Genomic DNA, 13,244 nt, shown 5'->3' on the forward strand with positions numbered 1-13,244 from the left:
TTCACTCAGAATTGCGTCACATTATGGCAGTAAAATGGTTTTGAATGCTGTTTCATGTTGATTAAGTGTTTTTAAAGAGGTAAATGCTTATTAAGCATTTGCAATGCATCTTTAAAGAGCAATGCAGAAAGCATAGACCGTGATCTTTAGCTGATCCGTGACTCCATTAGCACTAATGTTTCATTGCACCTCAATATATGTGCCTGTGCACATTTACATTAAACATAAATGTATCATAAATTTTATGATACGAAAGCCAATGATGTATAATATTACCACTAATAATTATTAAATAATTGTTATAATTATTTAATTTAATAATTATTATTAGGATAATAAATAATTACTCTTATTTCCTCTATAATGCACACATCTCACACAGGTACGTTTCTGTTCATGCAGCGAGTAATTTTCTCTCTCTGTCTTCTGACAGGAGGACAGTTGTGGGCGTGTGATTGAGGGCGTGACCTGTATGAAACAGGCGGGGTGTAACGGTGAAGCAGAGAGTCCGGTTTCACAGAAAAACCTTGAGCAGAAAGACTCCTCCCCTGACTCCACCCACCAGAACGGCACAGACACGCCCCCCAGTGCGGAAGGAGACTCCGCCCCTTCAACTCCACGGAAGAAACGAGGGCGGCGGAAACTTAAGCAGCCGGAGCTACGTGAGTCACCTGTCTATAGTTCAGTCAGCCTGAATGACTTCATATGTGAAATGTGTCAGAAAATTCAATTCAGAATGCGATGAAGCAATGGCACGAGGTGCATACATTAAATCTCCATTTAGAATCATCTTTCAGGAACAATTTAGTAAATGCAGTAACACTCTTCAACTGTCAACGTTTATAACTAGCTAGCTGAATAATAAATATTTGGTTTAATGGTAGAAACATTTGACATTAGCTATATTGCCCCCTTAGGGTCTTAAGGTTTGCATCAGTGTGTTGGCCAAGCATTTTCCATCTGTGCCCGTTTTTTCTTTTAGCCCTGTTTTCTTCTAAATGACCTCTGTGTTTGTCTTTCAGACGTTGACGAGGACGACACCAGCAGCGACACCAGCAGAGGAGAGGTGAGGGATCAAAACACAAATTTAGTCAAAAAACAATAAACCGTATTTTCCGAACTACAAGTCACACTTTTTTTCATAGTTTGGCTGGTCCTGCGACTTATAGTCAGGTGCGACTTATTTATCAAAATTAATTTGACATGAAGCGAGAGAAATGAATCAAGAGAAAACATTACCTTATCCAGCCACGAGAGGGCGCTCTATGCTGCTCAGTGCTCCTGTAGCCTACACTAAGCAGCATATAGCGCCCTCTCGCGGCTGTAGACGGTAATGTTTTCTCTTGGTTCTTGGTTATTAATAAATGCGACTTATATTCCAGTGCGACTTATATATGTTTTTTTTCTCATCATGACATATTTTTGGACTGATGCATACTCAGGTGCAACAAATATAGTCCGAAAAATACGGTAATACATTTTGAGAATCACATTTCAAAAATGTATAGGACTAGGGCGGCATCATTTAGGCAAAGATTTAATTGCATTTTTATATATTTATAAATTTATTTAGGTATTTATTTGAAAACTCCAGGTTTGCTCCGCTTGTTTGTAGGGATACGCAATTTGGCCAAGTAATTGTGGTTTATATCTCAATGTGATTATATAATTATAATAATTTTTATTATTACTAAATAAAAATACTGCTATTATAATAATAAAATAAAAAGGATTTTTCGCAAAATTATATTTACAGTACCGCAGAAAAATTACAACCCATTTGGCCATTTATTTATACTTTTTTTTTCAAGATTGCAAGGCTATAGGGTTGCACAATTTTTGAAAATTTGTGATTTAATTATCAATATTGCTATAAAATGGTAATAAAAATATAATATTAATACAAAATTATTATCATTATTATTACTAAACAAAAATATGAAACAAAATAACAAATATTGCTATTATAATGTTTCACTGTGAATTAAAAAGGAGTGTTTAAGTATGTAATATACTAATATTTCTTAATTTCTTTGCTTTCAAATGTTAAAGCATTAAGCCTTTAAAGCTTCCTGACAACAGACAGTATATAAGTGTTTCTTAATACAAGTTTGGAAAGATTGTTAGTGCACATTGAGTTCCCAAATGTTACAATTGACCCGAACTCTTGAAGCAAATTTACTGTGAAATAAGAAACTGAAATGACTGGATCATGAGCGCAGTGTTGCGCTTGCCTCTGATACGTGCGATGCATATTTTGCAACTTGAAAACCAAACTAAGTCATATCGCGATTTTGTTTCATTTCGTATGCAGGACTTGCTTGGAGAACTGGTTTAAACTTAAACTATTGGGTTATCTGGAACCATTCGGGTGGTTCAGAAAGGTCTAGTTAATACATCACACATAGTTGACCATCTGTGATTGATTAATCTTTTCCCGCTCAGCGTATGAGAACATGCCGAAGGAACGTTTCAGGCTGTGTTTATGTGAGAGACATGAATGTGTAAAGCCAAAACTTGGCCTGCATGGTACTGTAAGTCATAACATGCCAAAATATGTGTTAACAGGCTGTTAAACATGTTACAGGTGTTTTATTAGGGCTACGTATGCACTATAATTCACAAACATATACAGAATAAATAAAGCCACCTACAAACTGGTTTATGCTGGAAATCGTGGCATTTTCTTATCCATTAAATGAGTTTCGGTATCACTTCAGCACTCTTAAGCCTACAGATCACCTCAAAAAAACATGTAAAGGTCATGAAAGCATGTGCTCTTTGACTCTGTTCTTCACAAGTGTGTGTTCACGGAGAGTGTGTGTTTGTCTTGTAGAGCGACGGGGGTCGTCTGAGGGGCCGGCAGGGCTGGGACATCAGTCTGAGGAGACGTCCCGTACCAAGAGAGACCTTCCAGGCCGGAGACCCCTACCACATCAGCCGCAGAGAGAAAGAGGAGTTGCTCGCCCGCTGGAAAAAAGAGAAGGTTAGAGAGACTCCAGAAGTACACTACAGTTATTTACACTCTATCAGAATCTTATGTCATGTTTGTTACATTGATGTTGAGTTGGGCGTCAATTGTTATTTTTCATTACTACTATGTTATTAGCATAAATGTATTTTAAAATACATTGATTTTGCCATGAAAATAGCCATAGATGATGGAATGGCAGTAAAAATAAACTAATAAATATATAAATATACAGCCTATCAACAGCTTTTGTGGGAAAGACAATTAGAGCTAAATCATTTTGATTTATGCCTTAAAACTAAAATTTCAAATCATGGCACTTTTGCAATGGAAGTAAATGTACTGTGCACTTCAGGATTTTTTTAAATATTCAATATTTATATTGGAGGGAGCACTGAAAATGTGTTGATAAATGATATTCCCCTTTTACAACTTTATTTCCCCAACCCCAGAGAAAATACTAGAGAAGAAATATGAAAATAATGTTGTACCTCAAGAAAAAAAATCGGAGGAAATAATTAAATGGTGAAGAAACAAATTAGCACTATTTCTAGCTCATTCAAATGCTGAAATATGGAGGTTTTTTATGTATTTGAATGAATTCTGAATTAAAAATGGTGTGTTATTTGAGGAGGGTTGTGAAAATCATCCGTTTAGCAAGTGGATGAACTGGTTATGTGTCACATAATGTGTGTGTTTGAGTCATGTTTAGCTATCTGAAATTTCTTGAAGTATTGCATGAATATTGTGCAAACATTAACAGATTTGCTTGCTTTATGAGGTGACTTGAAACAGGAAGGGTTAATAGGGTTATGAGTCGGCATGATATGTAAATGCACTACAGATTTTCTACAGATCTTATCATGAAAGATTCATCTGTGCATGTTTCAATTTGATGTTAGATTTTTGACCTTATAATCTTCTGAAATCCTAACTCGATTTCCTGACTTCACTTTAATGACGTATGCTGTACTCCTCCAATCATAACCCCACTCCTTGTGTTTATAGATTTGAAAAAATATATATTTTTATGTTTTTTTTTTTTTTTTTGCATTGCATTATGTACTTCCACTGTAAATGCATTACTGTAACCACAGTTAGCTTTTCTTTTTTTTTAAGCAACAAGTCAAAATCATTTTCGGTTGTAATGTATGTTATGCCACAAACGCTTGTGTTGAATCCCGAACATTCCTTTAGAGACAAAGAGGGAATGTGTTCAGTGGCTGCTGTTGAAGTTTGATACGAGTTGAGCTAAGGACGTATGGAAAACTCACATCGTTCAGTCAGAGCTGCTGAACGATACAAATGAGTGTGTTTATAAGGAATGGAAAAACTATTTAGGACAATGTTGAGTGGTACGTATTCAGATGGGGTTTTTGCAGTGGATGTTATAGAAGAAAAGAACCTTAAAGAACCTTTCAGTGAACAGTTCTAAAAATAATCACTTTTTTCTAAATGTTTAGAATTTCAGTTTAGAATTCTAAAAAAAAAACCTTTTTTATATATAAAAAAAAAAAAAAAACTTTTGTGGACTGGAAACGTTCCTTGGATGTTTAAGGTTCCTCATGGAGCCATCAATACCACTTTGTTTTTAAGAGTGTATTACTCTTAGCTCTGTTTTCCTCATGTTATGGTGACCTGATAATGGGTAATATTAGTTAAAATGCCCAAAACAGCTCAAAGCAAAGGTTGTCTGAATGAGGGTTTTGTGTGATGAAGCATAAAAGCGTGTGTTTATCCGGGGCCTCGGGGGTTTTCAGTGGCTGTCGTGTCCTCGGCTCACCCAGCGAGGGCTGTTTCTCTTGGGTCGCGGAGATCCCGCCCACTGCAGCCTCTGGATCTCATCAAACTCTGGCGCAGCGCTGCTATGGCGCTTCACAAAGACCTGATTACAACTGTGTGTGTGTGTGTGTGTGTGTTTGAGAGAATCACACATGGTGTGTGAAGCAGGCTAGTTTATGAAGACACTATAAAGGATTATGTAATTATTTGTAATAGTGTTTTCGTTTAAAATTGCTTAAGGAGTTTCCTCTGTGTGTGTGTGTGTGTGTTGCTCTCTCTTTCATTCATTCTAAGGATTTAAATTGTGGCTTAATTGAACCTTTCCATGTTTCTCAGTAACAATGACAGTCAAAATGTCTAGTAAAATCCTTTCTGGTGAAGAAAGTCATTACCTATTCTCAGTCATTACCCCCCCCCCCCCTCCCAACACACACACACACACACACACACACACACACACACACACATATTTCTCTCTTTTCTCTGGTCGGCACTTTTCGCTCTCGTTTAGCATCTCGTTTTATGGCGGACGCCCTTCTGGTCCCTATATATGCAAACACTCTGTGACCAATCAGCACGGAGTCATGTGACTCGCGATTCCCAAACAAAGACATTGTGTGTGTGTGTGTGTGTCTCCCCCCTTTCTGTTTTAAAAGTGTCTTTTAGCCTGAGAAAACCCATGCACACACACAGCTACCTGAGCGGGACTGCTGATCAGACACAGCGGAGTGTGTGGGTACGTGTGCACTGTGTGGAAAAGACACATTTACTGATGTCTCTGTGTATGTGTGTGTGTGTGTGTGTATGTAACACTGAGAATGAAGGTAGAAAATGCTGATTTGGCTGTTTGCATTTATGTGTGTGTATAATATATACTGCTTATTATTAAAAAAAACAATAGCATGTGCAGTGCTATTGGAATAAAGGTTTTAAAAACATTTTAAAAACCTTCCACTATAAAGAACCTTTTATGTCTTGGAAAGTTTCCATGGATGTTAAAGGATCTTTATGGAACCATTAAAGCCGATAAAGAACCTTTATTTGTATATTTTTAGGGGTGTATCACTGATAGATATTTTAAACAGTACTGTAGCATGCTAAATAATGACTTAAGTATATTAACATACATGCTGCTATGTTTATTTTGAATGTAATTTTGCATATAATCATACATTTTGGCAGTCAGATCAAATAATGTGTCAAGATGTCAAAAATCGATTCATTTCACAATAGATATGGAAGGTCAAGTCGAACATGTTGCATTGTATGATATGGCAATCTGTTGTATACTGTGTACTTTGACGGATGCGGTAGTAAAAATTGCATACTGCGTACAGTACTGTATATAAACTGCATACTTAAGAAACAGTACTAGTAGTATCCCATCTTGAACATCGAGAGAGAGGTTGTGTGTTATTGGACTTGATTGAAATATAGATCTGTATACACTGGCTGCATGGTTTTGTTTGTACTGTGTTATTATAATGTTATGTGCATACATGATTCATCTTTATATTTACTATAGAGGTTGGATGGTGTTTATGAGGCTGCATTGTGATTTAGAACAAATACTTGCTCACATACAATGTTACATGTTATACATTGGTCACATTCAAGGAAATCACATTCTATTGAATACTGTAAAGGCATTGCTGAGTATGCTTCCAAGTTACATTGCTAGTCTTTTATAGAAATATATCACCAGATCATCAAATAGGATTCAATTAGAAGAACCTGGGGTACATTCAGAGTACGGAAAATAAGCTTTCTCTTACTGTGCTTCTTGGTTGTGGAATGAATTTCAAATTATTACTCCATTAGAAGCAATTCCTTCTTTGAATACTTTTAAAAATGTATTGCAGTGTGTAATGAATAAACCATGTTTACCTCAAGGGACCTTCCTGGAAAAATCATATATATATATATATAGTTAGAAATATATGCATATTCTATAAAAATCTTCAAAATTGTGGGGTCAGTAAGATTTTATTTTTATATTTTGTGAAAGAAATGACTACTTTCATTCAGCAAGGATGCCTCAAAGTGATGAAAAGTAACAGAAAAAACATTTAAAATGTTATAATGTTGTAATTACATACTAAATAATTTACATTATTACATTTGTAAATTACATTTTAAATAAATTACATTACATAATAAATTAAATTTTAAGGTGTTTTTTAAATAAAAAAAACTGTTAATTAAATTGTACAAATTTCACAATATTACTGTTTTAACTGTATTTTTGATTATTATTATTTTTTTAATGCAGCCTTGGTAAACACAAGAGACTTCTTACAGAAACATTAAAAACTCTTACTGACCCCAAACTGTGTTTGATAAATTATATGAATGCTTTACGAAAAGGAGTGAAGTTTGTATAGAAATGAGCCTGAGAGATTTTAGGGTCACGGTGAGGTCAGAGTCAGAGGTCGTTCATGATCATAAAGCTCTCAGCTCTTGAAACTTGTCATAAAGTTAAGGGTCGTCGCAGAGGCCGAGGGGTCAGAGGGCGCATTCAGGTCAAACTGGGAGATGATCACACACTACGTGAGAAGACTGCAAACAGTTTCTATGTATCGGCACATAGAAACACTGTCGCCATTTATAGCACGCCAATGAAGTGAACTATCGCAGGAAATTAGTAAATCTGTTAAAGACTGCATTTCCCAGGGTGCACTGGGCCATATGCCAAAGAGATGCTGGGTAACCACCAACACAACCACTATAACATCATGGAGACACTGCTAGAAGAAAATGGACAATCTGATTCAAATACTAGATCTGTTCCAAAACCTAGTGAGCTGCCAATTTAAGCAGAATTTTAAGATGCGTTCCATTTCGAATGAAGAAAAGGTTCCAAAAGGTTATGCTGCCTTCTAAAATTTTGGCCAAATTCTGAGGCAGCATCGCATGTATTCATCACGAATGATGCACTCCCAGAATGCATTACTCATTGAACATTTCTGATTGAAAAAACAGATGAATTTAATTGAAAATGGGTTATGTTGCAACATGCTTATGTCAAACTCTTTTATCAGAGATGATTCAAGAAGACAGAACAATCATATAAAAATGGATGGAAGAAATCATAATGCCCAATATGACTTAAAGCCATGAATTTGTAATAGAGACGTAAAATACATTATTGCATTGTCAGATGTTATTGAGTCTCTCTGTTTTCCAGGGCTACAGCGAAAAGAGTAATATTGTGAAACATTATTACAATTTCAAATAACTGTTTTCTATTTTAATGTATTTAAATATTTAATGTATTGCTGTTAGACTAAGCTGTATTTTCAGCATCATTACTCCAGTCTTCAGTGTCACATGATCCTTCAGAAATCAGTATAATATGCTGATTTGCTGCCAAAAAAATTCTATTTTTATTATCATCAATGCTGAAAAACAGTTATGCTGCTTCATATTTTTGTGAAAACTGTGATACTTTTTGGCAGGATTCCTTATTAAATCAAAAGTTAAAAAGAGCTGAATTTATTTGAAAAATATATTTTATTTTTAACAGTATGTGACACTTTTGCTAAATAAAGATAATGATTTCTTTAAAAAAATAATAAATGTGTTTGAGCATGTGTGTGTGTGATAGTGTTCTTGAACTTGAAAATTGTAAAGCTAACTACAAGTCTGTAATCTGCACGACAGACGCCAATAACATGACATACATTTGCATACGTGGTGATTTATTGATTTGAGCTTTGTGTTCAGCTCGCCAAATGATTTGCATTCTGTTTAAACCTGTATTTAGCACTGAGCACTGGAGACGGATGTCAATGCCAGGTCCATCTTCTGTTTCCATCCCTCATGTGATATGTATGACTGCAGTGGGTTTATGTGTCTCCACTGACCCGTCAAACAAGCCTGTCTTCTGTATTTTACATGTGATTAGCTGCTCTGCGGTTGGCCGTTTAGTGGGGTTGAAGGTCATATGAGGCACTTGTGATCTTCCTGCAAAAGGTCACACAAGAGAAACCAACAGCTGCTTGAAGGAATCAAGGTTTCACGGTCTTACATACAATAGTAACAAAAGAAGCCGAAGCATTGAGAATGAAACTGTGCAAATGTCAGGAACATCGTGTACCCTTGTGAAAAACTACACTTTAGAATATCTTTAACAACTTTATTATTAAGGAAATATACTTGGACATCACTTCTATTGAAACATATGTCATGCATTTAAATATATTTGTAATTACACATTTTTAATGATAAAGTTGCTGTTGTACATTTGAAATGTAATACCGAATAACATACTACAGTCCAAGTACTTTAGATGTGCTTTAGTATGTTAATCATCAAAAGAGGAAATTTACTTTTTGTACTCTTTTGTACATTCTGTGTGTGGTGCATCCCGTGGCAAAACTCAGCACTGGGCAGTTACTAGGGTCTTTTAACAATTAGTTAGGATTTTTAAGAATGTATTAACACCTTGGCTAATCACTGGTAGCATGTAGCTATTCACTGCTAACATGTGTAGCATTTTGGAAGTCCTGTTTGCCAGCATGAGTCAAAAGAACCAAGTTCCATGTCTCTATGATGTTCTGATGACAAGATATTGCTAAATTGTTGCTAGGGTACTTAGTTTGGTTGTTAGGTATTGACTTGGTAGCTGCCAGTAATGATAGTCTAAATGTTCCTTGCTGGTATGAACAATATAAACCAACTCACATTCTCTAGAGCCCCTTTCACACTGCTATTCCGGCAAATACACAGGTAAAGTGTTACGGCAATTGTTCCCGGGTCGTTATATTTTGCACTTTCACACTGCCAGTGATGACCCGGTATATGTGCGTGCTTTCACACACAACCCTTGAAGATCCCGTAAAGACACGTGACATCAGGTTGTGACGTGTAATGTACGAGTCGACAACGCTAGGCACGTTATACTTTCACTGAAGCTAGTGAACGATCTCGGCATCAGCGCATAAAGTGAGGAACTAACTGATCTCTGCTTCATTACAGTTTGCACATATTTATATTTTTACGATACGCCATTAGATCTGGCTTTTGTTCCCACAGCGCTCATCCCGGGACTGAACCCGGCAATGTTACTATGTCCCCGACCCGGGTTCAATGCGGTAATCAATCCCGGGACACGTTTGCTTTCACACAGAAGGCGACCCGGCAATGTTCTGGCAATATGCCGGGTCCGACGTGCAGTGTGAAAGGGGCTTTAGACATTCAGATTTGAAGAGCATGGCCAGAAGGTTTCCAGGGCAAAACTTAGAGACTGGATGTGTGTCACACTAGAGCCAATCCCTGTGTCTGTATGATGTTCTGGTGCTGAGATGAGCTTTATTTATGCTGCCAAATGGCTGCTAGGTTACTGTAAATGGTTGTTAGGGTGTTGCTAGACAGTTACTAGGGTGAAAACAATAGAATCTTGTTGACATTGTGGTCTCATCAGATACTGTAGATGTCTCCTGCCAAATTCACAGCATTGCTTCAAATCTGCACATAATGAATCTTGACTAGACATATACACTGCCACTGAAAAAGTTTGGGGTCAGTAGGATGTTTTTGAAATAAATTTATACTTTTATTCAGTGAGAATGCATTAAATTGATAAAAAAATTACAATAAAGATTTAAATTGTTTCGAAAGATTTCTATTTCAAACAAAAAAAGTTATTTTGAACTTTTTATTCATCAATGAATCCTGAAAAAAAAATGCATCACGGTTTCATATCTTTTCTTGAGCAGCAAATCAGCATATTAAAATGATTTCTAAAGTATTGTGTGACACTTATGATTGGAGTAATGATGCTAAAAAATTCAATAAAAATTTCAACAATATAATATTTATCGATTTAGCTGTTTTAACTGTTTTTGATCAAATAAATGTAGCCTTGGTGAGCAGAAGAGACTTCTTTCTCACATTAAAAAATGTACTGACAGCAGGCTTTTGAATGCTAGTCTAACTCCACGTGATGAAGATGCGATCCACTCAGAATCATATGTTTACACTTAAATTTATACATTTAGCAGATGCTTTTATCCAGTGCAGTTTGTCAAAGAGCCAACAACATTCATGATCCACAGTGCCAGGCTTATTATTAGATTTAGTATATGGAATATGAATGTAGCGGTTCTATATTGGATTTCTACAATCCATGTAAACAAACATCAAACACTGACTTTCCTGCCAGGATACCAATAATTCTTGAGGGTTTAGAAGTCTAATACACCGAGAGACACATCCTGTCTCGTGTTAATTCAGAGTTTGTCCTCATATGTCAGTAAAAACTTGCAGCTCCATTTCCACAGTGATTTCAAATCCATATTTACCTGAACACACATACACTAGGTTGTTTCTGCCTGAGCAATATTAGTAAAAATCCTTTGAGACCCTGTGTGTTTGTGTCTGTATTTCACCTTGGTGTTTGTGTGCCTCCGTGTCTTTAAGGAGGATAAGGCCCAACTGGTGACCATCATGAGTGACATGATGGACGACCAATCAACTGTCAGCTCTCAGAAGGAGGAGGAGGAGCCAGCCATCAATCTCCTTTCCATGCCCACACCTCAGCAGCAGCACACTGACCCCGCCTCCCCAACGGTCGCCACGACACCTGAGCCGCCTCCTGTCGCCTGCGGCAACAAAGTGATGGCGAGATCCTCAGAGATGAATCTGGAGTATGAGGTGAATCCCTGTCCTGAAGGATTGCTCCTAAAAATAATGTCTCTTCATTGATTTAAATACTGTTCACGTTTGTATTCTATGACTTGACCTGAGTTATTTTTATTTTTCTATTATTAGATAAGCAAGATTAACTAATATTTAAAACAAAATTAAAAGTAGATTGATTTAAAGTTGTACATTTTCCATTTAATATCTGAAGCTAAGGCTGTAAAAATTAATTGACTGTTAAACTTTTCTGTTGAATTAACTGTTAAACATTTCTAACTTTTTTATTTTTTAAATAAATTAATAAAATAAATATTGATAAATCATTTTTAAAACACACACAAATGTGTTTTTTCCCAATTTGTGTGGCTTCATGTTTCAATCTTTATTGCCAGTGCAGTTCCAGAGCTAATACATGAAAACTGATGTAGATGCGTGCATTTATCAGGATAATCTTTACATCTCAAGTTTAGGTTAAAAAGCTGCCATTAAACAAGGAGTGTTTAAAAATATACTTCAATTCTTGACTCTACATTAATTTGAGGATTTAATGTTTCATGCTAAACTCTACTCTTAGAAATTAAATAATATTGACTATTTACTATTATTTTATGCATAATGATTGAATTTACTGCACATGAATTAAAATTAATTATTAATTAGATAACAAAATTAATATTGTGTTTCACTTAAAACTGCATAATAATATTCAAAATATTAATTAATGGTAAATTTAAATTAAATAAAAAATATTGCGATTAATCGCAGAAAACTGTACAATAAATTGATTAAAATTGATTAATTGATTTTTTTTCTTATTAATTTGCAGTCCTGCTGCAAACCTCATATAAAATTATATAAATTAAAACTTAAATATAGTTTGACTTCCTGAGGTTGATTATTAGTTTTAATGTTATGCAGCTGCTTTTTTTTCAGTGATTATTTGCTGAAAAAGAAGAATAACTTATGAATGACTTATATAATGACTCATTAGATTCAGCTGTGTGCCTCTTCTTGTCCTTTAACTGTCACTGACACTGAAGCTGATGTCTCTGTGGGTTTCCTCAGGACGGCCGTGGGTTCGGGATCGGAGAGCTGGTCTGGGGGAAGCTGCGGGGATTCTCCTGGTGGCCTGGCCGGCATCGTGTCGTGGTGGATGACAAGCCCGCAGTCGCGCCGCTGAAGGCACCCGCTGGGTCATGTGGTTTGGAGATGGCAAATTCTCAGTGGTGAGTCTTCTGACCAATCAGGATCCTTTATGAGTGCTTATAACAGACATTATCATAAACATCCTCTTCTCTTTCAGGTGTGTGTGGAAAAGCTGTTGCCCTTGAGTACATTTTGCACATCTTTTCACCAGCCCACCTACAACAACAGCCCATGTACAGAAAAGCCATCTATGAAGTTTTACAGGCAAGTCGTGATATTTCTCTATCGTGTGTTGTTGTATACATGTTGTTTATGTTGGATCTCTGTTCAGACGGCGAGTATGCGTGCCGGGAAACCGTTCCCTGCGTGTGCGTCCACTGATGACTCGGACTCAGGGAACAGTGTTGAAGTGCAGACGCAGCAGATGATTGATTGGGCCAACTCTGGGTTCCTCCCTTCTGGTGCCAGAGGCCTGGAGCCGCCACCAAGGTACTGCATCGAACAAACACACAACCCTGCCCAGGTTAAAGTTTTTTATTTCAGAAACCAATTTTGCTTGTTAAGCAATATTTTTGTTTTATTGTTTATTGACAGTTTGTTTATTATTTATCACTATTAAATTAAATATAACATACAATATTAAATTTATGTAAATGTATATTAAATTGTGCAGATTTGATTGGTTTATCATCTAATTTAT

The 13,244-nt window shown here is 36.2% G+C and overlaps 1 protein-coding gene across 1 annotated transcript in view; it reads left to right on the forward strand.

The window, feature by feature from the left end:
• Positions 1–13,033, forward strand: part of LOC113075546 (DNA (cytosine-5)-methyltransferase 3A-like) — a gene marked incomplete at its 3' end in the record, with an annotated part of 28,493 nt that extends 15,460 nt beyond the window's left edge. The window contains 9 exon segments of the mRNA XM_026248225.1: positions 434–662; positions 1,023–1,066; positions 2,837–2,986; positions 11,177–11,410; positions 12,464–12,535; positions 12,537–12,557; positions 12,559–12,624; positions 12,702–12,812; positions 12,876–13,033. Of these exon segments, the coding sequence (XP_026104010.1) occupies positions 434–662; positions 1,023–1,066; positions 2,837–2,986; positions 11,177–11,410; positions 12,464–12,535; positions 12,537–12,557; positions 12,559–12,624; positions 12,702–12,812; positions 12,876–13,033 (1,085 nt within the window).
• Positions 13,034–13,244: the final 211 nt, after the last annotated feature.

Source organism: Carassius auratus, unplaced genomic scaffold (assembly GCF_003368295.1).
Source record: "Carassius auratus strain Wakin unplaced genomic scaffold, ASM336829v1 scaf_tig00017156, whole genome shotgun sequence".
In the NCBI taxonomy this organism is placed as follows: domain Eukaryota; kingdom Metazoa; phylum Chordata; class Actinopteri; order Cypriniformes; family Cyprinidae; genus Carassius; species Carassius auratus.